The sequence below is a fragment of the Cupressus sempervirens genome, chromosome 2 (assembly GCF_028749045.1).
Source record: "Cupressus sempervirens isolate cs-2001-9-10 chromosome 2, ASM2874904v1, whole genome shotgun sequence".
NCBI lineage: Eukaryota > Viridiplantae > Streptophyta > Pinopsida > Cupressales > Cupressaceae > Cupressus > Cupressus sempervirens.
This window is the reverse complement of record NC_143119.1, coordinates 220,784,401-220,808,590: the sequence shown is the minus strand read 5'-3', so window position 1 is coordinate 220,808,590 and position 24,190 is coordinate 220,784,401. Positions and strand designations below refer to the sequence as shown.

General features: G+C 33.9%; 1 protein-coding gene across 3 annotated transcripts; it reads left to right on the top strand.

Moving 5' to 3' along the window:
• Window positions 1-14,594: 14,594 nt before the first annotated feature.
• LOC149571845 (uncharacterized) lies at window positions 14,595-20,805 on the top strand. 3 transcript variants are annotated; one of them, XM_089813260.1, is made up of 6 exons: window positions 14,595-14,880; window positions 15,176-15,384; window positions 15,529-15,593; window positions 15,917-18,160; window positions 19,216-19,447; window positions 19,697-20,805. In XM_089813260.1, the coding sequence occupies exons 2-6, from the start codon at window positions 15,222-15,224 to the stop codon at window positions 20,485-20,487; spliced, it is 3,495 nt and encodes a 1,164-aa protein (XP_089669386.1). In that variant the 5' UTR covers window positions 14,595-14,880; window positions 15,176-15,221; the 3' UTR covers window positions 20,488-20,805. The 3 variants fall into 3 exon arrangements, with proteins under 3 accessions (XP_089669386.1, XP_089669385.1, XP_089669384.1); XM_089813259.1 differs by having other exon boundaries at window positions 14,595-15,081; XM_089813258.1 differs by having other exon boundaries at window positions 14,595-15,384.
• The last annotated feature ends 3,385 nt before the right edge of the window (window positions 20,806-24,190 follow it).

Sequence of the window (24,190 nt, the reverse complement as noted above, 5' to 3'; positions counted from 1 at the left end):
TGACTAATAATGAGAGTGGCCCCCTTTGGGTCATCTCAGTCACCTTTGGTGGCACCACTTCTTCCCATGTCCCATTCCACATCTTCCAATGCATGGGAATGCATGTGTGGAGGGGTTGCCAAGGCGTGACCACCATCCATGTGTTTTGATAGCCACCCCTTGCATTATTATGTTGCCCTCCCTGACTAAACAAGTATGGGAAGGGTTTTTGTGGGTGGGTAAAAGGGAAAGGTGGAGAAATATTAGGGTATAGGTGTAGATGGAGTTAGGTAGGGAGTAGAGTTAATAGGGCTTAAAGGAAAATATATGTACTTAGTAAAAATAAGTTAGTTAATTAGATATTTGGGAAGAAAAAAGTAGGAATATAGGAGTAGCGTAGGTTGGTTTAATAGTTAATTGAGTTTGGTTATTGTTATATAATTTATCATATACATTAAATAACATTTGTAGGATAGTTAATTGTTAATTGTGTTTAGTTTATTATTATTATATATCATATAATATTTAACATATATTATTTTTTATTTAATTGGTGAATAATATAGGTATATGCAATGAGAAAGAGTCCATAACACATCGGTAATTTGTGAGCCTCTCATCAAAGAGGGATTAGGTGTTGATCTCTAAGCCTATGTTATCTATTAGTGTCCAAACAATTAGTCATTTACTAGGCAAGGATGAATGGTCATCATTGCGACCTAGTCATCTAGTGAAGGTTGAGCATATATAAGGACTTATTTATTTTGCATTACATGTTGAACAAGTTTGTGATTGTCAAGCACCCTAGTTGAGACCAAGCACATATGTAAGCCAAGTTATTATCGTAGAGATTGGGTAAATAGAAAAGATAGTTTTTCCAACAAAATAGAGAAGAATATGTATATAGAAGTCGAGTGATAGTATGAATGTTAGTAATGACCGAGTGTTAGCACATTCAGATGTCAAGCACTTATGTTTTGTCATATGAGTTTGTAATTGCACAAACAACTATTTAAATCATTTTGAATGACTTCCATATGATATTTAATGTTTGTAGAGATAGTTAAGATGGAGATTATGCATCATTATAGAAGGTAATGATCCTGAGGAATGCAGATCAACCAATTAGAAAATTAGAAATAAATGACAAAATGAGATGAATTGTAAACCATTGATTAAGATCTAGAACTTTCAAAGATAATCTATTTAAGGAGGATTCTAACTCTAAAATCTGTGCATGCGTGCGCGCGCGCGCGTGTGTGTGTGTGTGAGATGCGAAGATAAGGATGTGAATAAAGATATGATATGCATATAAGAATGAATGTGCAAGTGAAGAATCACTCAAGGATAGAAAAAAGCTAGGAAGCCTAAGTCTAGAATTAGATCAAACAAGGGAAATCAAAATATGGAGGGTTAAAAGGAGATATTAGATTGAGAAATCATATCATACATTGTATAGAGGAGATCCAAAATTAGCTTGCAGACCAATTTGAGGGTTAGGAAATGAATTATTTTTTAGCAAGATTGAATCATGGAAAATATCTTAACCAAGTGATCCTAACAAGTCTATGTAAACCTCCTAATAGAGTTCTTACTTAATTGTAAGTGTGAAATCTTTTAACAAGGTAGGACTTAATAGTCTTGAAGCTTTTAACAGGTCATACCCCTCATAGGGTAGATCATATATTATGATCAAACATTGTAACCCTAATAGGTTAACTTTATTGTTGCAATAGTGAAGATTTGTGGGTTTCATCCCCACCCTAGTTTTACCTTCATATTGAATTGTTTATAGGTTACCAAATCATTTGTGTTATGTGTTGAATCTTTCATGGGTGTGATGTATTCATTTACTATTCAACATTACAGTTTCAATGTTAGATCTAAGATATAACATGAATTAGGTGTTAATTCAGTAATTTGGTTTTGTACGTAAAAGTATACTCACCCCCACCCCCACCTTCCTCGTGTATCTTATTTCCCATTTAATACTTCCAACAATTGGTATCAGAGCCTAGTTCTCTTAGAAGAAGTCTAATAACTTAAGAGGGCCAGATCATGGAGATGGAGGAATACATGTTAGGAAAAATCATTTAGAACTAGATGATTAAAATCTAGATCATATTGCAACAACTTGAAGGAGCAAGAGAAGAGTTAAGGCAATCAATGACAAAAAGAAAAGACATAGAAATACAAGGAAAATGACACATTATACAAGGAAGTAGACACAGAAGGACTACTTGACAATGAAAAGATTGGTAATAATAGTAAAGCAATAAAAAAATTATTGGAGAAGAACACTATACCGAGCATAGAGGCAAAATAACTCAAGAGACAACAAGAAACTCAATCAATGAGACTATGTGAAGTAATAGAGAAAAAGAAGAAAGCTGGAGAAGATAGAGTCATAACTAATGAAGATAAAAGACAGATGGCAACCATACTTGAAGAGAGATCATTTGAAGTATAGAAGCTCACAAACAATCAGTTGGATATGATAAATCAATTGGTTATTTCTACTCAGGAAGAAAACATAAAGGACTTGGAGATCACAAACCTAAGGTCACAAAATCAACAACTGAGAAGTGAGTTATGGTATGAGAAGGAGCTTCTAGAAATAATGAACAAACCAAGTGAGGCTATCAAATACTTTTAAGAGCTGATGAGATCATCTAGATCAACAACAGACACCTTTGGACTAGGATAAGATAAGCACTTTTCATCTATTGAAGAAGGAGAATCATCAAAGAGTGGAGAACAAAGAAATGCAAGATCAAAAGGAAAACCTACATGTCATCATTGCCGTAAACTTGGACACACAACTAATATTTGCAAAAGCAAAAATGGTATACAAACTTCTAAACCTAAGTCTATTTGAAATTATTCTAAATGCAAGAAGGTAGGACATCAAGCACATGAATGCATATCAAAGAAAAGTGATTTATTAACTTCATTTGAAGGATATTGCTATAACTATAAAAAATATTGACATAGAGCTCATGAGTGCAAAATCAAGACAAAATCCAACTTAACACCCAAGAAACAAACACATGCACCAAAAAAAGGTGATTCCTATAAATGGGATTATAGTACATGGTATAATTGTCACTATTATGGAGAGTATGGTCACATTCTACAGAATTGCATTAAAACACGTTTTAGAGAAAATTACATGAAGTGGTTGAATGAAGAAACAATATGTTTTAGTTTTCTCAAAGTTGGACATATCAATAAAAACTATAGAACTAAAGCACCAACACCAAACAATGGAAATGACAAAGTTAAGGGAAATAAAACATGGATAGAAGTAGTGAAAGATGGAAGCAGTGGAGCAAGCACAGTTGAGATCACCCTATCCAATGGATCAAGTGATCACATCACATCTAACTGAATAAAGAAGCTATGTAGGAATTGCATATTCAATGATATATTTTACATTAGTTCCTAACATAAATGTGCTAAAAGTTCATATTTGAATAAGTTAAGATGCATTAAGAACAGATCCATAGAAAGGAATGTGGAAGCGAATCATTTTCAACATAGAGTACCAAACATTAATGGTACAACCTATATTGACCAAGCCTTGCATTATGGACCAAGTGATTGACAAAGTTGATGTATTGACATAATGAATTAGTGTTGGTCGAGTAAGGTAACCTTGACCGAGCTAGTTGTCATACACCAACCAAGTACAAATCATTTATTGCAGACTTAGAATGAAAATTTAAAGGTATTTATCGAATTTGAGAATTCATTTTTATTTACCAAGCAATTTCAGAGCTCACAAGTGATTTAAAGGTGATTAAGGCAATTTTAGTGACAAAGCAAGCAAATCACAGTGGAGCATTGGAAAAATTGATAACATCTGTAAGTGATACTTTCAATGCTGAGTAAATTATTTTTGAAGATATCATAGAAGAATTTGTTTGTCAGAACCCTAGATCCAATGACATCTTCAATTGAAATGTTGAAGGATAGAAATACACAAATTATGAGGAATTACTAGTGTCCACCAAATTTTAGGAACATTATAATTATTGAGCAGATTGAAGATGATATTGGCACCCTATAGTCAATTCCACCTAGAGTTTGAACTATTTAGGATGCAAGATCTTGCTATCTGTGCAAAGTAGGAGTGATTGGAGATTTTGAAATAAGGGTTGCTTATGAGAAGCTATGTAATAATGGAGTCTTAATAGAAGAAAACAAAATAGTTGCTGAGAAAGGGCTTACCCGTGCTTTAGGTTTTCAAAGGTTTTCAAGGTAGAATGGATAAAATTCATGCTCAGTCATATTCATGACATGAAGATATGGTTAGAAGGTGGATTAATCAAAATCAACAAGTCAATAATTCACTGAGTCACTAGATACCCTACCTTGGATCAATCTAAAAGCATAAGAAGTGCAACAAAGAATGAAATTAAAAAATTAACTAAAACGAAGTGGAATGGTAGAGGGATGTCAATTGATGGGATTGAAGATCTTGTAATTGAATTTGTAGTTCATGTGATAATACACAAGTTTTACCAGTCTAGCATATTGAACAATGTACCTTGTGTTGCAATAGATTTGGGATACAAGATTGTCAAGAAGGATCATGCTTATGACCTTGCTGAGCTACAATTGCAACAACTAACAAAGAACTTTGAAGTTGTGAGGAAGGCAAAGAATACATCATGTAAGTTTTGATCTTTGCTAGTATACATATTTTTTTGTGTACAAAATTCATTCCCTACAGTTGGGATAGCAGGATGGGACAAAAGCTGACCTACCATGGAGTAGATAAATGATTTAATCAATAGGTTGGGAGAAAACTTCGAGGCTATAATGGATAACTATTTTGACGAATTCAAAATCAAGATGAGAAAAAATATGAGGATCCCTAAGTTAGTACTAGATAAGTATTATGATGAGATATGTTTTATAGTCGACACAAATTTTGTGCATGCTCAAGTAGTACTACCAAGGATTGCATGGTTAAGGCCTATGACTTATGAAGTAAACATTGATGAGGTCTCAACAGTAGTAACTGCACTTTTTACTGAAGATGTTGATGCTAATACTAAGCAATTCGACAAATATGAAATAATAATGGTTGAATTGATTGTAGAATCTAGCATGCCCAAGGTTGAGAAGAAAAGGAAGAGAAAGATTCTTGAGGACAAGAATAATGAGGAAGGGGAAGGATCAGAATAACCTGCTAAGGCCAATGAAGGAAAAGAAAAAGAACTGACTGTTGTCAAGCCCAAGGCAACAAAGCAGAGGAAATCAATAATTGTTGATCCTAAGGTAAAAGTTGATCTTAGTAGAGATGTGCAGAAGGTTCTCACACCTCAAAAGCCAAAAGTAAAAATCATAACAAGATCAAAGACAACTCAACCCCCAGCTATGAAATCAAAAGGAAGTCCATCAAAGAAGAGACCGACCAACTCACTAAAGTTGAATACACAAGAGAGGTTGAGGAGAAAATTGATCATTGCATAGGAGGAGAAAGATGATGAAGAGATCGAATTTGATGAATCGAGCAAATTGTAAATTGTAAAAAGACTCCCTCCAATGACTATGGATTAGGTACGTGAAAAGAGTAGAGAATTAGGAAATTTTGTAGGATTCAAAGATATTATTTATGATTCCTTGAATAAAAATGATCAAGGTAAGCTTGAAGAAGTTATGATTGATATGATAATTAAATTTAGACATACACCCTTGGAACTGGGAGATGGATTCCCAACAAGCTTGTACAAATAGATAGATGCTAAATGGAAGTGGGCGTTATCCATAAAAAAAAAAAACAAGAGAAACTACATTGGCACAAGCTATGTCTGATTTAGGGAAGACACATATGTCTATAGCCCTTAAATATTTTGTGAAGAAATTTATGCCAAGAGATAGGGCATACAAAATTTTGAAGAATAAAGCTCATGAAGTTGAGTAGGAAAACATTTAGGTATGGAAAGAAGTATTTGGAGTACTTACTCCAAAAATAGAGACCATAGAAGGAAGAGATGCAACAAGATTTGAAGATGCATATAAGGAAGAAGTTGCTAAGTTAACTAAAGAAATCAAGCAACTAGTGCATCAATGTGAACAACAAGAGGTTGTTACTATCAAAGATATATCTAACACACCTCCTTGGAATCAAAATGTGTTAATTGAGGAAGATATGCAAAATCTCATGACATACACAACTATACCTTTTACAAATCCAATTTTGTTACAAGTTATAGATTATCCAAAGGTTGAGACTATCAAGACTGATAATGTAGAGGCTACATCAGTTATAGAGGATACAAGTGCCAAGCAACAAGGAAAGGCTATAATTATGATCTCACAATTAACTTGTATGCCTATTTCTTAGATAGAAGAGAAGAAAAAAGAGGATAAAGGCACAGAGATGGCATCAAAATAGGAGACACCAAAAGGGAAAAAAGTTTCATAAGCTCTTGTATAGTTGTTGAGTAAAAAGCCTACATAATCATTGGAAAGAGCACCTTTACAATAGGTGAAACCTACTCAAGAGAAGCAACAACAGATATTGAGATCCAATGAAAGGGGGAAATAATAGCAAATATCACTACCTAGTGATACACCCTCACGATCTTAGGTTTTCACTCAATCTAAAGAAGAGGTCGATGAGTCAGTTAGTCTAGATGAGGTAATTACGTTACCCATGTATGACTTGAATAAATTGACACTAGAGCAGATACAAGAACTAAAAACCTTGTCAAGGCACAAGGCAAAGCAAGAACAACTAAGGAGAGAGAATAAGAAAAATACATATTACATGCTGTTAGAGATATTTTTGTGGATGCATTTGGAACAACTGACTTAGATGGTTAGCATCCAATTTTGGATCAGCTAGTGTATATAGCTGATAAAGTTCAGGCAAAGGATATAGAGACCAATGATAAATTAATGTAGTGGTTTGAAAGAAGATTTGAATATAAAGTTTTGGCGAAAGTCTCTCATGAACTTGTAAGTAGACAAGCAAAGCTTTCCAAGTTAATCACATAGTAGAAATAATTCTGAAGACCATTCATTCATTGTATATGAAGTTGTGTAATATTGAGGCTTTTACACTAGAAAATCAATGTTCTATTGATATGCTAAATATTGATACGAGGGCTAGTGTTATTTCATTGGGTAAGAACACAAGTTCAAGCTCACTCTCGTACACTAAGTTGACAATTGGTCAGCTAAGTTTAGTCGAGCTCATGGCTAGAGATAGTGAGATTATGAATAAGTTGATCTTAATTCAATTTCAGTTACTACCCCATTTGGAAATAATTTAGAAAGAAGTGTCTATTGCACAAAGTATTTTGAAGGACACACATTTTGCACATATTGAAGGTCTAATTGATCTAGTTGCTGAGCTAGAAATTTAGTTTCAAGTTTTGGAGAAAATAAAAGAACAATTGAATAAAGGCTATGTAGATATTTTGGCAAGCCATATACAATTTTTTGATAGGCACAAGCTAACCCCAACAACCCCAATCCAAAAATGAAAAAAACAAGGGGGAAATATATTGAGAAATGAAAATAAAGGGGGAAATAGAAATTGGAATGAAAACAAGGAGCAAATACAAGCAGAAATTAGATGTCACAACATCAAAATTTTACAGATCCAGATCTCAAGGGGAGTATTTTTGAATGCAATGACTATTTATGAAAAATTGTTTTTGCCACTAATGTTAAAGGGGGAGATTGTTGATCTCTAAGCCTATGTTGTCTATTAGTGACACTTGGTCATTTACTAGGCAATAATGAATGATCATCACTGTGATCGAGTCATCTAGTGAAGGCTGAGCATATATAAGGACTTGTTTATTTTGCATTACATATCAAACAAGTCTGTGATTGTCGAGTGCCCCAATTGAGAATGAGTGCATATGTAAGCCGAACTATTATAGTAGAGATCGAATAAATAGAAAAGATACTTTTGTCGAGCAAATAGAGAAGAATATGTATATAAAAGCCTAGTGCCAGTATGAATTTTAGTGATGACTGAATGTCAACACATTTAGATGTCGAGTAATTCAGTTTTATCATATGAGTTTGTAATTGCACAAACAACTATGTAAATCAATTTGAATGGCTTCCATATGATATTTAATGTTTTTAGAGACAATTAAGATGGAGATTACACGTCATTACAAAAGGTAATGATCCCGAGGAATACAAATCAACCAATAAAAAAATTAGAAATAAACGACAAAAGGAGATGAATTATAAACCATCGATTGAGAGCTAGAACTTTAAAATAACAACAATATTTAAGGAGGATTCTCACCCTAGAATCAATGTGTGTGTGTGTGTGTGTGCGCGCGTGAGAGAGAGAGAGAGAGAGAGAGAGAGAGAGAGAGAGAGAGAGAGAGAGAGAGAGAGAGAGAGAGAGAGAGAGAGAGAGAGAGAGAGAGAGAGAGAGAGAGAGAGAGAGAGATATGAATGTGCAAGTGAAGAATGTAAGAAAATCGAGGTGCGAAAATAATTTCCTACACTAATCCCTTAAGGAAAGTATTGTGAAAATTCTATTTAAATCTTTACAATTTCAGATTCAATATTATGTAAACAACAATATTGCAGTCAATCATGAATACAAAAATAGATAGAGAAAGAAACCACAAACACAAAGATATGTTGGTGGGGAAAACCTTTCGGTAAAACAACCCTACCCCTCCAAAACTTGCACAATGTATTATCTTCAACACAAAGGTTACAATACACTTGCAATGCAAGTTCTTTTAGGATAGGGAAGACAAATCCAATTGCAACAAAACACTACCAACAATACACTTTCTTTCTCACCTATATGAAACCCTAAAGTCACTTATATCATGCACTTTCTATTTTAGGGCAATTTCCAAAGAAGAACCGTATTAGGGTTTTACCATTCTCCATAAAGTAGGAACCCAAATTTTTTTTCCCGTGTGCTAGATGGAGACTCAAGTGTACAGTACTCAATGACCAATTTCCACATGTCTTCACATTTTCACCCATCATCATATCTTCCAAAGATAGTTCTTACGTGTCATAGGAATCCGTCATAACCATTTCAGTCATGATCTCCTTACACACTATTCAAGATGCTGACACATGCAAGTGGAGTGACACATCAACATGCCAACTAGACATGTACACTCACACTTAATTACATTATTTGCAAAAAATACATTTACAAAACAAATAATAAGAATAGAAATTATCCAAGGTTGAGACACCTTATTCCTAACAAAGAAGCAATCAAGGATAGAACATAACCATAAAGGCTAAGTCTGGAACCATATCAGACAAGGGAAATCAAAGTAGTGAAGGACTGAAAGGAGATATCAGATCATACATTGTACAAAGGAGATCCAAAATCAGCTTGCAGAGCAAACTAAGAGTTAGGTATTGAATAAGTTTTTGGCAAGATTGAATTAGGGCAAATCTCTTAATCGAGTGATCCTAACAAGTCTATGTAAACCTCCTAATAGAGTCCTTACTCAATTGTAAGTGTGAAATCCTTTAACAGGGTAGGACTTAACAATCTTGAACCTTTTAACAAGGCAAATCCCTCACGGAGTAGATCATATATTATGATCAAACATTGCAACCCTAACAAGTTAACTTTATTGTTGCAACAATGAAGATTTGTGGGTTTTATCCCCACCCCAGTTTTACCTTCATATTGAATTGTTTCTGGGTTACCAAATCATTTGTGTTATGTGTTGAATCATTCATGGATGTGATGTATTCATTTACTACTCAACATTACAGTTTCAATGTTAGATCTCATATATGAGATGAACTAGGTGTGAATTCAATAATTTGGTTTTGTAAGTAAAAGTTTAAGATCTTGATTCACCCCCCACCTTCTCAATATCTTGTTTCCCATTCAATCCTTCCAACATTAGGTTCAAATTTACACATAATAATAATTAATCTCAACAAATAACAATAATTAATCAAGGCTTTGACCTATTACCTATTAAAAAAGGATATATGCAAGGGTACACATTATATATATAGTATGTTATTTTTGGTATATATTATATTTAAAATAAAATAAAACAACACACACACACACACACACACACACACACACACACACACACACACACACACACACACACACACACACACACACACACATTTTTATTAACTTTCCCTTGTAATTGTCTATAAACATAAAATCGATATAGATTTGAAATATGTTAAGTTATTTGTGTCATATATTATATGATAGACATAATAGTTATTAAATTTATATATTAATATTTATATACAAGGTCTCTATATATAGGTTACGACATTGAATGATATATTATATGTGTTATCATTATATTTGCATAACTAATACATCAATGATATATGTAACTCCTTCAATTCATTATTTCATAAATAGGTTTTATATGACTTGAAATCTATTTATTAACTGTGCAAGACATTGGTAAGCTATTTTTGGTAGTAGCCCTTCTATTATACCACTTATATTGTTCAAACATTATTAATAGGGTCAATAAAATGGAATGCCACACTTGACCTTGAAACTTATTAAGGGTTACCTTTGCTAACCAAACATGCCTTATAGAAACATTAATCGTTATTACATTTAAATGCATACATAGTACCCAAGGCTTAGTGATATATATTAATGCAAACCTAGACATAATGTGCCTTGGTAAATATGACATTGAACATGGCTAGGATAAGTATACCTATATTATAAGAATTTTGGCAACATAGGATTAAGATAAAGACTTGGTTACTAAACTTTTTCGTTACTAACATTCTAGTGATTAAGTGAGACAATCAATAAGAGGGAATGTTAATTATTCTAATATAATATTAAGGTGCTACCTTCAAATTAGATAATGACATTAGAGAGAGATGGAATTAGAATCATAGATGTTAAGACAACATGATTATGAGATTAGCACAACCATTAACGAAGTCTACCCTAGCATATTATTTAAACACCACAATTGGAAACATTAATAAACCTTCAACCCCTTTGTTAAGGTGTAAGCATCAAGTCATTCTTCACTTAATGAACTTAAAAATTACCTTGGAGATCGTGAGTATGTGCATCTTGAACACTCAATTTACTGACAACCCAATTGCAATATGTTAATGTCAATGTATAAATAACCTAGGTTTTCCTTTTAAAAAAATTGGTGTGTTTTTCCCTGAATTTTGGGCATGACAATGAGCATGAAGATCTGGAGCTCTAATACCATGTTGAAGTTGATAAAAGATCAACCCCACAACTCCCAAGAATCACCTGCATGCAAACATTAGTCACAAAAAGAGAGAAGCAAGAACTATGGACCATGGAATTCTTAGATCCACAATGGAGACATTGCAATTGAATCAAACAAGAATATATTGAGTGAATGAATAATTACAAATAGATCAATCCTTATAAAGGAGATCAAAACCTGAAAAGGTAAAAACTAGGTTGCATTATAATAATTAATAGAAGAATTAATTATTAGATGCCTAAAATAGTTAATTAGAAAATATTTAATTACTCTAACACATACATATATAGTTTCGTCTAATGGCTTTTATAGAAGCTATAAAATATCAACACTTTCCATAAAAAATATTTTGACTATTTTAAAAAAAAATTGATAACTAATAATTGCAATAGTATAACCTACCAGAAATACTAATTAATATATAATCAATAATCTCTTTTATTTGTGGAACTTTTCTTGAGATAATTACTTATGAACATCTTGCCTTGCTATGGATTTTTGGAATTATTTAGAATAACTTAGAGCAAGGGGCGGGGGAATCATTTATCCAAGGTCCAAATGTACAATTAAAACTTTTCACAGCTTAGTGAACCCATATCCATAAAACATTTTCATCATGCATGCATCCATTAGATTATGCAATCACTTAAACTTGTAGGTTATTGTCAAATCAATTTGCAGAAATGTAAATATGAAACATAACAGATTCAATAACACATTTGACACAATGATTTAATGTGGAAACCCAATTTGGGAAAAACTACCAGTGACATGCTACTCATTCTCACTCTTCTGAAGTGATGCCCTATGAAAGGCCAACCTAGTTAAAAGTTACAATGCACACTGTTAAATGTGACCCGGTTAAAGGATTTCAATCACCCTATTAGGAGTGAGCCTTATTAGAGGACTTTAGATCATTCACTTGGAATGTCACTTGGTTAAAGGATTTACAAATGACTGTTAGGTCAACATTAATCCAAAGGATTTACTTTAGACTGATACAATGATTAGAGAGTAATAGTAAGACTTTATCTGACAACAACTTACGACTTCATTTTCAGATTACATATCTCTATTTCAGTCCATTCTGCTTAGCTTTCATACACTTCAACTTTGTTCACCCTTCAAGTATCCATACCCTTAAGCCTTCTTGCTTTGCTTGCCAATGCAATCTCTTCTCTAAGGTCACTGAATGAAGCAATACCCCAGACTCCTTATCTTCCTTAGGTTATTGCACATGACAAACTTTGCTTATGACCAACCATCTCTATAAATAGAGAAATATATTTTGTTGTTCAATCTCCATCATCCATTTTAGGGTTAGATCAGATTAGGTAGGATTCAATGAATCTACTCCTCATTCCATTTCATTCCCTTCTAGAAACTTCTCTTTCAATTCTCTTTGAATTTGACTCAAAATAGTTCACCATGAATTCTGTGCCACCAACTCATCAATCTTATCTTCCACACAGTTCACACAATCTAAAAAATCAAACTTGTTGACTCAAATTCATTGAATTCTTGATCTTTCTCATAATGCTGACACTTGACATTAACTGACTTCTGATGCTTGACACACACTACGTTGCTTAACATCCACTGTAAAAACACTCAACACGAACTAAAGTTTACTAGTGCTCAACATCAAGTAAACTTTACTCGACTTACACTATTTCACTCGACTTACATTGTTTCACTTGGCTTATATTGAAATTGACTTTGCTTGGTTCCAACTGATTTTTTACTCGACTTGCACTAACTTTGCTTGATATCTACTGTCCACTTGGTCAAGCTTGGCAGGCAAACTTCATTTAACTTGTTCTTCTAAACTTATTCAGTGTAACCAACCTTTACAACCTTAAGTAGATTATCAATGCACTATAATATCACTATCTTAATTGATTGTTGTACTCCTTTTCATATCAGAACTCAACCTTTCCTCTGGGTGCTATTGTTACCTCATTTGATCAAATCCTCTTCATCAATCAAACAAATGATAATACTTAAATTATATAAGCAATTGTCTTACCAACAAGTAGCAGGTTTGACATAAGTGACAAAACAATGATTGAAACATGTTTATCATAATTGTATCAATCTATTTTCATCTTATGTATACTTTTAATATGTTGAATGATTATTAAAACATGACTAATTTCTAATATTATATTTTTTATATATTGAATGATTATTAAAATATTGTTTCAAATTTTATTTTTTATACTACCTTTTTTTTTTTATTGGTAAATGGCTGAGGCCATAATGATATACTATAAATAATAAAAATTACAATAGCGTTCCTTCGTTCAAACGGGCACTAGTAGGAAAGAACGGAGAAAGAAAATCTCCAGTCTAGCCCAGGACCGTAGTCTTTTATTATTACAGCTTAAAAGGGGCATACCCTAGTCCAGGTATCCAAAATGATATAACCAAATCCATTGAAGACTAGAATAATAAAGATACATTCCTAAAAGTTCTCATTCGCCTCTTGACGAGATATTAGAGGATCTCTTCATACAAGATCTTGAATATTAAATCTTGTTTGAACACTTCATTGAAATGTTAATAAAACCACAACGAATAAGACTTATGAGTTAAGCAAAATCCTTAATGAGACGTTAAGAAGAATCCATATGAGAGTATCCTATCCTTTAAACATTATAAAAAACCTGACCATGGAAGAAAATTAATATTCAACTAATAATCCTTGAGTAAAAGGAAAGCTGTACCTAACTCGAAAAGGCATATACCTACTAAAATAGGAACTTGAAGCAAGTTTTTTTATACTACCATTTTAGTTTTACTTACAAATTTTTTTTTTCAAGAATGAAATTGCAATCGTTTGATTTTGAAAAAAAAAAAGTTTCAATGTATATTTTAAATAAATATTTAAAATAAAGCAATGCAATTTTTAATTTTAATTTTAATTAAAAAAAAACAATTTCAAACACATTTTGCTAATTTAACCAAATGATGGGATCCCATAGGGAGATAAAGAGCTGAGAAAACAAAAATAAAATTTGAAGTAGGTGTTTGCTTATAAGTTATTTTGGCTTCCAAAAGATCACCGAATTTTTGGCTTATAAAAGAAAAAAAAGGTCAAAGTAGGTATTTCCTTATTTATTAATGAAAAAAGTGATCGAGTACGATTTCAAACTCACAACTGCCGGCGGGACGCTCGCCGGCGGGCAAAGCGGCAGTACCGGCGCCGACAAGGTTTGACCCGTTACCTTCCCTCGATTTGAATTTCCCACTATTTGAGCCTTCAAATAATAAAAAATATAAAAAAGTTTACTTAATGTATAATAATATCTTGTATACGTTACACTAGGTGAATGAGATAGGTATTTAGGTTTATTTTATATGTGTTTTCACATGACAGTTCATATCTGAGGAAATTACCTCCATTTTCCTTTAAAGAATCAATGGGCCTGTTCTCCATAAATTTTCTTTATTTTTCTGTAATGGGATTTTTCGGGTTATGAAAGGCTTGGAAATAAACGGTCGCTTGTAGCAGAAGAAGAGACAGATTTTTGGGGGCCTGCTCATAATTTTGTACTGGTTGCGTGAACCCAATGCCTGAGAAGCTCTGAAATGGGGTTCGCAGGCCATGAAAACCCATCATTGATATGGGCGACTAGATGTATATATACAGCGTGTATGTGCCTGGTACTCTGGATTGGCGATGAATTCTCGCAGTTCTAGATGATATATACAATGTGTATTCGTTTTGTGCATAATACTTGATCGTTAAATAGAATCTGGAGCCCAATGTCATTAAATGCTTGCTTTATGGAGTCATTTTAAGCAACATTGAGGCATTGTATTCAGTTGAGACACTGGTAAGTTTCTTGCATTGGTGGGTGCCATACCTTTTGGAGTTGGGAGTTTTTTTTAGGTCCATCTGGGTGCCATACATTGTGGCCAGAATTTGATCCAGGTCTTTGGTGTAGATTGTTTTGCAGGAGGGAGTTTGTATTGTAGGCCTCACAGGTCGCAATGAATGATACACCTGGTAAAATGCTGTCAAGTCTAACTGGTGGAGATAAACATCAACAACACCCAAAGATTGGAGGCTGTGTCGGGGTTTTCTTTCAGATGTTTGATTGGAACAAGAGATTCGCAGGCAAGAAGTTGTTCTCTAACAGGCTTCTACCAGCAGGTACATTTAGTTTTATCCTTAAGTTTTCCTTAAAAAAAGATGATTAAGACTTTTGTTTTTAAAAGCTAATTGATAGATCCTCTTGACAGTTTCAAGAAACCCCACTCTAGTTTCGGGATTGATTTCGTTTTGTATATTTCACAGAACGGCCAAAGCAGGTGTCAAAGAAGTATACCGATGAGAAGTTACCCATGGCAAAGCTGCTTTTGGTTGGTGGTTTTCTCAATTTTTGCTTTAGGTTTTAAGTTTCCCTCTATATGTAATTTCTCTTGATCGGAGCTTGTATTCATAATGATAAATTTACCACGGATGGATCGTAAGCGTGAATTTTGGGGTAGTTTATAAATGGGTATTTTGTTTTGGGGTTTCTATTTTGCCATATAGAACATTAAAACTTTTTGTCTTTTCTCTTCAATCCCTCTGGTTTCGATATTGTTTTTGCAACACAAGCAGTTAAATTTGAAACCAAAGCATAGCTACATTCAGGTTTTAGGATATTGCAGTGATTGTTTGGGTGTGAATTGCAATACAGATTGCAGATGAAAACAGAGGTGGTTTCCCAAACACAAAGAAGAATTCTAACAGTGTTTGCTCCACATTTGAGAGTGTTAAATGCTCTACTTCCAAGGAGGGGAATGGAAACAACAGTAAGGCACCAAGTGTTGTTGCCAAGCTAATGGGTCTTGATTCCTTGCCTCCGACCGACCTTCCTGAAAGTGCCAAGGACAGTAATGCCAAACCTACTGAGCTTAGGCCACTTCCCGAGCTTATGAATCAGAGAAAATATAGTGATTTCTTTCATGATGAACAGTTGGGCCAGTTTGCTTCAGGAAAGCATCATGCTAAAATGAATGAACTGATTAAAAGGTCTGCTGAATCAAGGCCCCAGAAGCTGCAGAAAACTGGATTGTATGAGAAGCGGCCAATTTCTAAGTTTCAACCGGATACCTTGCCATTCAAATCAATTTTGTCTCCTTCGAAAGCCCATAACAAATTGGTATCTCCCATCAAAAGTCCTGGACTTCTTTCCGCAAAGAATGCAGCTCGTTTGATGGAAGCTGCTGCAAAGATTCTTGAACCTGGCACACAAACAAATAATATAGTTAAGAATTTTTCAATTCGACCATCGGTAGCTCACCCTCTTCTGAAAGAACAGGAAGCAGATGAAAGGAGAACAACCACGAAGAGATTATCTAGGGTTCAAGAGCCACTGAGAAGGAGTGTTGATTCCAATGCTATTAAGTTATTGAAGGGTCAGGCACTAAGTAAAAGCTGGAATGGTAAAGAAGATACTGAAAATTCAAAACCAACTCTAGAGCAGAATTCAAGAAAATTTATTTCACCAGCTAGAGGAAACAGTGGAAATGTGGCTCAGGATACAGGTAAGAGGAAGTCAAAACTACTTACTTCATCAGCAAAGCAAGATGGTATTGGAGGGACATCGAGAGTACAAACAAAGTTGGGGACATCAATATCCAACCAAGCAAAAAAGCAAGAGAAAACTATTTCTCTTGCTTTGGAAGCAAAGGCCAATGTGCAGAAAAGGGGATCTGAACCGTTGAATGCATCTTCAAGCAATGCATGCAACCTTAAAAACAAGAAAAGTATCAAAGAAAAGCAGATAATCTCCAATGAACAACATCGATATGCAAAAGAAAATGGCAGGAAGAATGAGCAGAAACAATGTTTCTCTGGAATTCCCAGGGTTGCTAAGCAGAATGCATCTGTGTGTGTGAGCAAACCAAACAATCAGTTGACAAATAGGGAGAAGGTGTTCGGTAAGAATGATTCGGGCAATGAGCAAGCAAACAAAGATTCTCTAGGAGATCCTTCCTCAAGTTCCTCAAGACACATTCACAGAAATTCACAAGGCACAAAGGACCCTCATATACCAAATAGGATTGCAACCGGGAATTTGCGTAGTAATAATAATAACTCAAGAAGTTTTGGGTCACGCAACAGTGGGTGCAAAGACAAGGAGGACAAGAAGAAGACTGAATTGAAAAAAAGTGATTCTTTTGTAGCTAAAGTTTCCCCCACAAAGAAAAGACTGAGTGATGACCATTTTATGAGTGAGGACACTTGTCTCATGGAATCTGTCTCTGAGGATGAATCTAATGTCTTCTTAGAAAGAAATGAGAAAAAGGGTCGTTCCAAAAATGTCAAAGAGATGGTATCTAAAGGGAAAGGTGGCAGTGGAAATTACAGCAAACAGCAATGTTTGGAAACTGCTGAGAATGTTGAACGGAGCAAAAAAGGGCTAAATAATGCTCAGAAGGAATCACTGAGTTGCAGGAAGAGCATGGATGTCATTTCTTTCACGTTTTCATCACCTATGAGGTCAACAGGCAGGTCCCGGACAGGGATGAATATGAAGGAGAATAAACTAGGTGAGGGTGAGCCTTTTAATGATTGGAAAGAGAGGCAGACATCCCATTGGAGGGATCCTCGTGTTAGTTGTCAACCTGAAAAAGTCATATCAGAAGTAACCTGCTCAAGTTCATCTTCTACCAAACCATTCATTTCAGAAGGAGATACCTTAAATGCTCTTTTAGAGCAAAAGCTGAGAGAATTAACATCCACTGGGGGAGCTGGTTTGGGCACTGCAAATTTCTCAAAGGATTCAGTTTCCAATAAAACAACAGCATCCATTCTCCAGGATTTGATACTAGCTCTTAATATGGGAAGACTTGTTGGAACTGATCAGAACAGTGATCTTGTAGTTGGTTCTAATAATTTGGACGAGGCTACTGAAACCAGCAGTGAAACATACCAGGTTAGTTTTCAAAGATCTCTATTGTGGTTTTGTTATGGTGCCAATTGTAGATTTATGGGTCACATTTATATAGTTCTTTGAGTTACTACAGTTTGACACAGATGATTATAAATTTACAGAAACAATGCTATTGCTGCCCTCCAAATAGAGCCTATTAGCATAGACATTTTTAGAGATTACTGCATGAGATTAGATTATCAATTTTAATTAAGTATATTCTCGTTTCTAAGATTGATTTATATACTGTAAAATTACACATTTTGCTACACCAATCATAATAATATGAGTTTTAAGAATTCACTGCTGTTTTTTTTAGTGGAATTGAATTTGATTTAATCAAATGTTTATGCGTTTTGCAGTGGGTGTGTTGTGGTATATTCTTCTTTGCATATAACATATGGTTCTTGCCCTAGACCATGTGCCTTCGAAAACAGATTGCCTAGATATACATAACCTTAACATTGGAATTTGGCTAGAGAATGCTATGGCACAGATCTGTTTTCTTTATGCAATCAGGTGTATTAGATTGTCACTGCATGCATGCTTTAAGTTTTTTAAACATTAACTGAATTTCTGAAAAAAATTGAATCCCACTATGTTGGATCTTGAATTTTATCCCCATACTGTCTTACTTTGTGCCTGTGAAATACCAAGACCAAGTTTTTACAAGTTCATAAGGTTTGGTGCCCCACATCTTAGTCTCTGGTTTGTTTGGAATAAATGCTCTGACTTGCAATTTATTAATAGCATGTCTGCATGAAAGCAAGTCAGGTCTTCATTATGGCTTTACTTGTTTACATTCCTTTTCCTTTCACAACTGTGATCACAACCTGACAAACAGCTTTACATGTTCACATCCCAGTGTAGATTGCACATGAGTTTGGGGAAATGTGTTGCATTCTAATCTTTCTGAATGATCTGCCATCAGTGCCTTTTCTTGCTTATGTACCCTATATGAAGATAAGTTGGTGACATAAAAGGAGTAAGGCGACCACCTACAATTTTAAAGTAGTGTAAAAATAACTATGGCTCATGAATTAAATGTAATTTTTCAGGCTAAAGACAGGGAGCATGACTTTGCAACCAGTGGAGAGACCACTTCAATTTTAGGAGTTAATCATGTTCCTCATAGAAGCAGGGTTGCTCTTGTGGATGTGGAGGATTCAGGAGGTGATAGAGAGAATGTTTGTGGTGAGGACTGTGACCAGCCTAGTCCAGTCTCCATATTAGAATTTTCGTTCTCAAACGAAAGCTGCAATTCCATAGAGGGTTCGGAGGCTACATATGGTAAAACATTTCAACATATTTGAACCTTTTGTCAATGCTCCTTATCTATGTATGTCTCTTTAAAAAGTAAGTAATGCCATATACGTATACCAACAAGTACCAACAAGCAGATGGTTCAATGAATTATTATCATGTTGCTTTTGATAATATTTGCATCTAATTTGACATTGAATCAGAGTCCTTGTTACTATTTCATCTACATCTTAGGTTTTTGTGTTACTAAGAAAGTTTGTGGATCTTGGATGCCAGATGACAAATTGCAGCCCATATGTTCATCGGCAGAAAGTAGAACAGGTCAAGCCTGTCTGACAGATGGGCACTTTGAATTGGACAGTGATGCAGAACTGTGTGATTCTGCTTCTTCTGCAAACTTTGAACTTGTCGAAAGTGACAAAATAATGGATGCAATTTTGGATATTTCAAGATTACACAAGATTGATCCTTCCTTAATTGGCTTGGAAAAAGCTGAGCCTACATGTCTTGAAGATCAGGAGCTTGATTATGCAAGGGAGATTATATGCAATGCAGAACTAATGTCTGAAGATGTAGGTTTACTAAGTGAGGAAGATGTGCCGGACTTCCTTGTAGATCCTAACTTGTTTGACAAATTGGAAACCCAAGAATCATCATCTGGTGATCATTCTTCAAACCATTTGAAGAATAGTTCCCATAATTTGAGGTTTAGGAAGGCACAGGCGCCATGGCTAAATAAAAGGCTTCTTTTTGATTGTGTGAAGGAATGTTTATGTTCAAAATACACTAGTAGGTACAAGGGAGGTTACAGAACATGGATAAAAGGTCCGACATGTTTAGAGGGCGAGAAACTAGCCCATGATGTACTCGAGGAGATCAACAATTGGAGAATGATGGTTTCTGGGATGCTGGATGATATTGTAGAGAAAGACATGAGCACTGCAACTGGAAAGTGGACAGACCTCGAGAAAGAGACTTTTGAAATAGGAGCAGAGGTGGAGAAAAACATATTTACAGATCTAATTGAGGAACTGACAAGTGATCTATTTGATATAGCTTTTGTGTGAATGCACTTCTGGCTTATGGAAGTGAAATTCTTTTAAGAAGAGTTTTTGACAAATAGGATGATGATCACTAGCAAATATTTGGGAGTTGATCTTCTTAATTGCGCAAAAATCATTCAATATTGCTGGACAGTGGGTGGTTCAATTTGCTTACCTAGGTGCAAAGAGCACTATGTAAAAAGGATTTTTTTTCAGACTACTTCCATTTTCTTCAATGGATAACAACCATTTGTAATGTCTGATGATTGTAATTACAACCCCAGGAAAAAAGCCAAATTTACTACCTAATGCATTATTGCTTTTGGGATTGTCTTTTCTTAATTTTAACTCTTACTGGTCTCATCTGGTTTCTGCTGTCTAAATGTTGGCTTATTCCAGTTAGCTGTACATGAAAATATGTACATTTTAGAAGTATATGACTGGAAATTTTGTTTTATCCGAAGAGGGTTCATGGTAAAATCATGAGAATGGTTACGGTGCAGTTTTCTTTCTAGAATGGTACATAATTTTTAGGACAACCTTATTTTTCTTCTTCCACTGCCATAATATTTGTAAAATATTATTCATCCAAGGATCAAATCTGCATATGGTGTCATTTCATTCCTTTTGAGAATAAATCGTAAAACAGACATTTCCTTGAAAGTGATAGATATCTTAAGAGTACATCTATGTATAATCAGCGTCTATGCATTTTTAGCTTTATTTCTTCTTTTGAAGAGCTATTTAATTTAATAGCAGTGGCATTGAATTTGTCTGGTTTGTAATATAACAGTCCTCTAATTCATCTCTTACAAAGGGTTTCTTGCTCATCAAACTTATTTTATTTTATTGGTTTTGTTTGAAATAATGAACCCTAATTTCATGGCATATCTATTAGGTCATTCGCACTATAATTTCATTTAGTAAGATTGGTCTAGCTATAGTTTTGAAATAGTTATGCTTATTCATACATTTTCCTTTCTATCATTTGAACTAAAATTTCATTTAGTAAGATCCGTCTAACCATAGTTTAGAAATAGTTATGCTTATCCATACACCTCCCTTTCTATATGCTCTTTTATGGCCTGGGTCATAGTAGGGACTTGACCCTTAGTATTTCTATATTCAAGTTAAAAAGTAACTCCATTCCTGACCATTCATTTGGCACTAAGGGTAAACAAAACATTGCATTTAGTGCAATTTTTTGCCATGTCCTTGTATGATAAGGCACTCGATTGCATTCATTTTGCATTCTATGCACAGTTGAAATCAAACTGTCTTTAATTTTGTACACATACATTTGAAGATCAGCCGATGGGAACATGTTCATTTGTGACATAACAGCTATCCCTTTAAGGCATCTTTAATTGTCAGTCTCAAATGTATATAAAAAGAAATTTAAATAAATTGGGTGACGTCAGATGCAAATAATTCTCAATTTATTTACCTACCTTGTCATAAATATGAATGTGGCCTTGACTTATAGATTCAGTTTTTCTTAATGATCCCAATAGAAACCAGCCAATCATATCAAGTTACAATCTCAGAAAAATTCCAATTCAACAAGTTAATAATAAAAGTATTCATCTCCTTTCAACCAACTGTTTAAAATAGCTAGCTATCATATATTACACTAAAATAGCAAGCTATCACGTATATACTAATGTTTCAAAGGATGACAGAAGCCATTATTAAGTACAAATTATTTATGGTTCCTACCATTTCGCTTACTTAGTTTTAAAGCTCTCTTCATTTTTGATAGCAATCAATTCGTTCAACTGTTCATCCGTACATGAGTATTAATCATTTCAGTGCTTCTTGCTGAATTTTCTGCAATACCTGCTCCCAACTGTTTATCCATTATTAAGAAATATCAGCACAGCTGTGTTTTTATATGAACTTTAGTAGGTGGAAATAGAGAACTATCTTGTATTTAGTACAATTGATCAGAGGGTTCGAAGGAGAATATCAGAAGATTTCAAACCGTATTAGCTACAATTTTTTTTGGCAAGTATCTCAGCCTCACTTTATTGACAAAATTATTTCATTAAGACTTATTCTGTGTGGTAAATGGGTGAAGGGAATTGAATTTGGAAATTATTCAATTGTTTGCAATGTTTGTGGTCAAGTGGGTCACAGGAATACGATTTGTAAGATCAATAAGAATATGCAGTTGGTTTGGAGGAAAAAGGAACATGAGCCTCTTATGTTGTCCTCTTTCCTTAGTTTAATTGATCATATGATGGATAACAAGGAAAATTCTCCTTTAGAGACTCTATCTCCTTCATGGATAAGGAATCTACTTGTAATTTGTTGGATTGTCACAAGAAAAGGTGTTTGGGGGAGTTGGATCAGCGAAGGTGGACATTATGCTCCTAATGATGCTTCTATGGTTTCCCCTTCTCTTGGAAAAATGATCTTGGAAGAGGACCTTGGTACTACTTAAAATTTCCCAGTTGTTCTTAGTTGTTCTTAATTGTTCATTGTAGTTTTTGTTGATTTTCTTTATGGTCTGGTTGATTGTATCACATGTTGTTTTATTGTTTGCTGAGTGCATCCTTTGTCGTGGGGCACTTTGATGTTCTTTCTTTCTAGATATAAAGATTTTGAGTCCTTTCTAATTTCTACCTATCTTAATTAAAAACATTGATTAAAACTTCTATCAATATTATATTGTCATACAACACTTCATGACAATAATTCAATATATAAGTGCTTACAAATTAATTAAAAAAAGTAGAGTTTAATTTCAGATTCAATGATGCAAAATAATGATGTGATGTTGGATTGTTCATCAATGTTTATAAATTTATGTCTTTGAATTACTATTCTTTTTTTAGATTCAATCTCAAAGAACATGCTCTCCATTTGATGCATAAAATTGATTTGATGACTAGTACAACACTTTGTTAGACTTTAACTTTGTCTTAACAATAGTTGAGTTTGTCATATTGGTGTCCCACAACTATCATTAAGGAGATTGTAGACTTGATCGCGACTATAGTTTCTTAGAGATGGACCCTATTGACATCAAGTTTCAGCATTCAAAATGAGTTCTAAGGATTGGACAATAAATAATGATTATAAAAAATAAAAAGTAATTTATTTGAAGAAATATGTTTTTAAATTTAAATACACCATTTAATATAATAATAGTAAAAATAACTTACTAATAAAAAACTAAAATTTTAAAATAAACTATATCACTAAATTATTACACTAACAAATATTTTCACAAAAAGTAAATAAAAAATACGAAGTATTTCACTACAAAGTGCTTCAAACTAAGGCCATTGCTCCTCATAATAGTTTTGAAGTTTAAAGCACTTAAATTAGAAAGCTCAACATGTATACCTTACAAAGCGCAGCCTATATATATGAACAACTGAAGTTATAGAATCTATTGTAATTAAAGGTAATTCTTGTCATATTATTTATGATATAGTGCTATTGTGAAGAAGTTTGCATGTAGATGACATTTGTCATATGAAGTGGACATTTGTTTTTTGCAGACACAAAAATTAAAGTTTTTTTTTACTTTAATTATTGTGGGCTCATCACTGTCACTTTCATTAAGAAAAAAAGAGGTGTCATCATCAAGGGTTGGACGTATTTACGAGCTACTATAATTTAAACTTAATTTTGTTAAATAATAATAATAATAAAGTATGATTGACTGGTCTTGGCCGGAGAAAGATAACTAGTCACTTTGTCTATTTATAATAGG

What these genes read in the sequence shown, in the direction of transcription:
- LOC149571845 (XM_089813260.1), top strand. Translation starts at nt 15,222, where the DNA reads ATGAATGATACACCTGGTAAAATGCTGTCAAGTCTAACTGGTGGAGAT. An exon ending in CCATGGCAAAGCTGCTTTTG is followed by an intron (nt 15,594 to 15,916) that starts GTTGGTGGTTTT and finishes ATTGCAATACAG; the next exon opens with ATTGCAGATGAAAACAGAGG. An exon ending in GGGTTCGGAGGCTACATATG is followed by an intron (nt 19,448 to 19,696) that starts GTAAAACATTTC and finishes CTTGGATGCCAG; the next exon opens with ATGACAAATTGCAGCCCATA.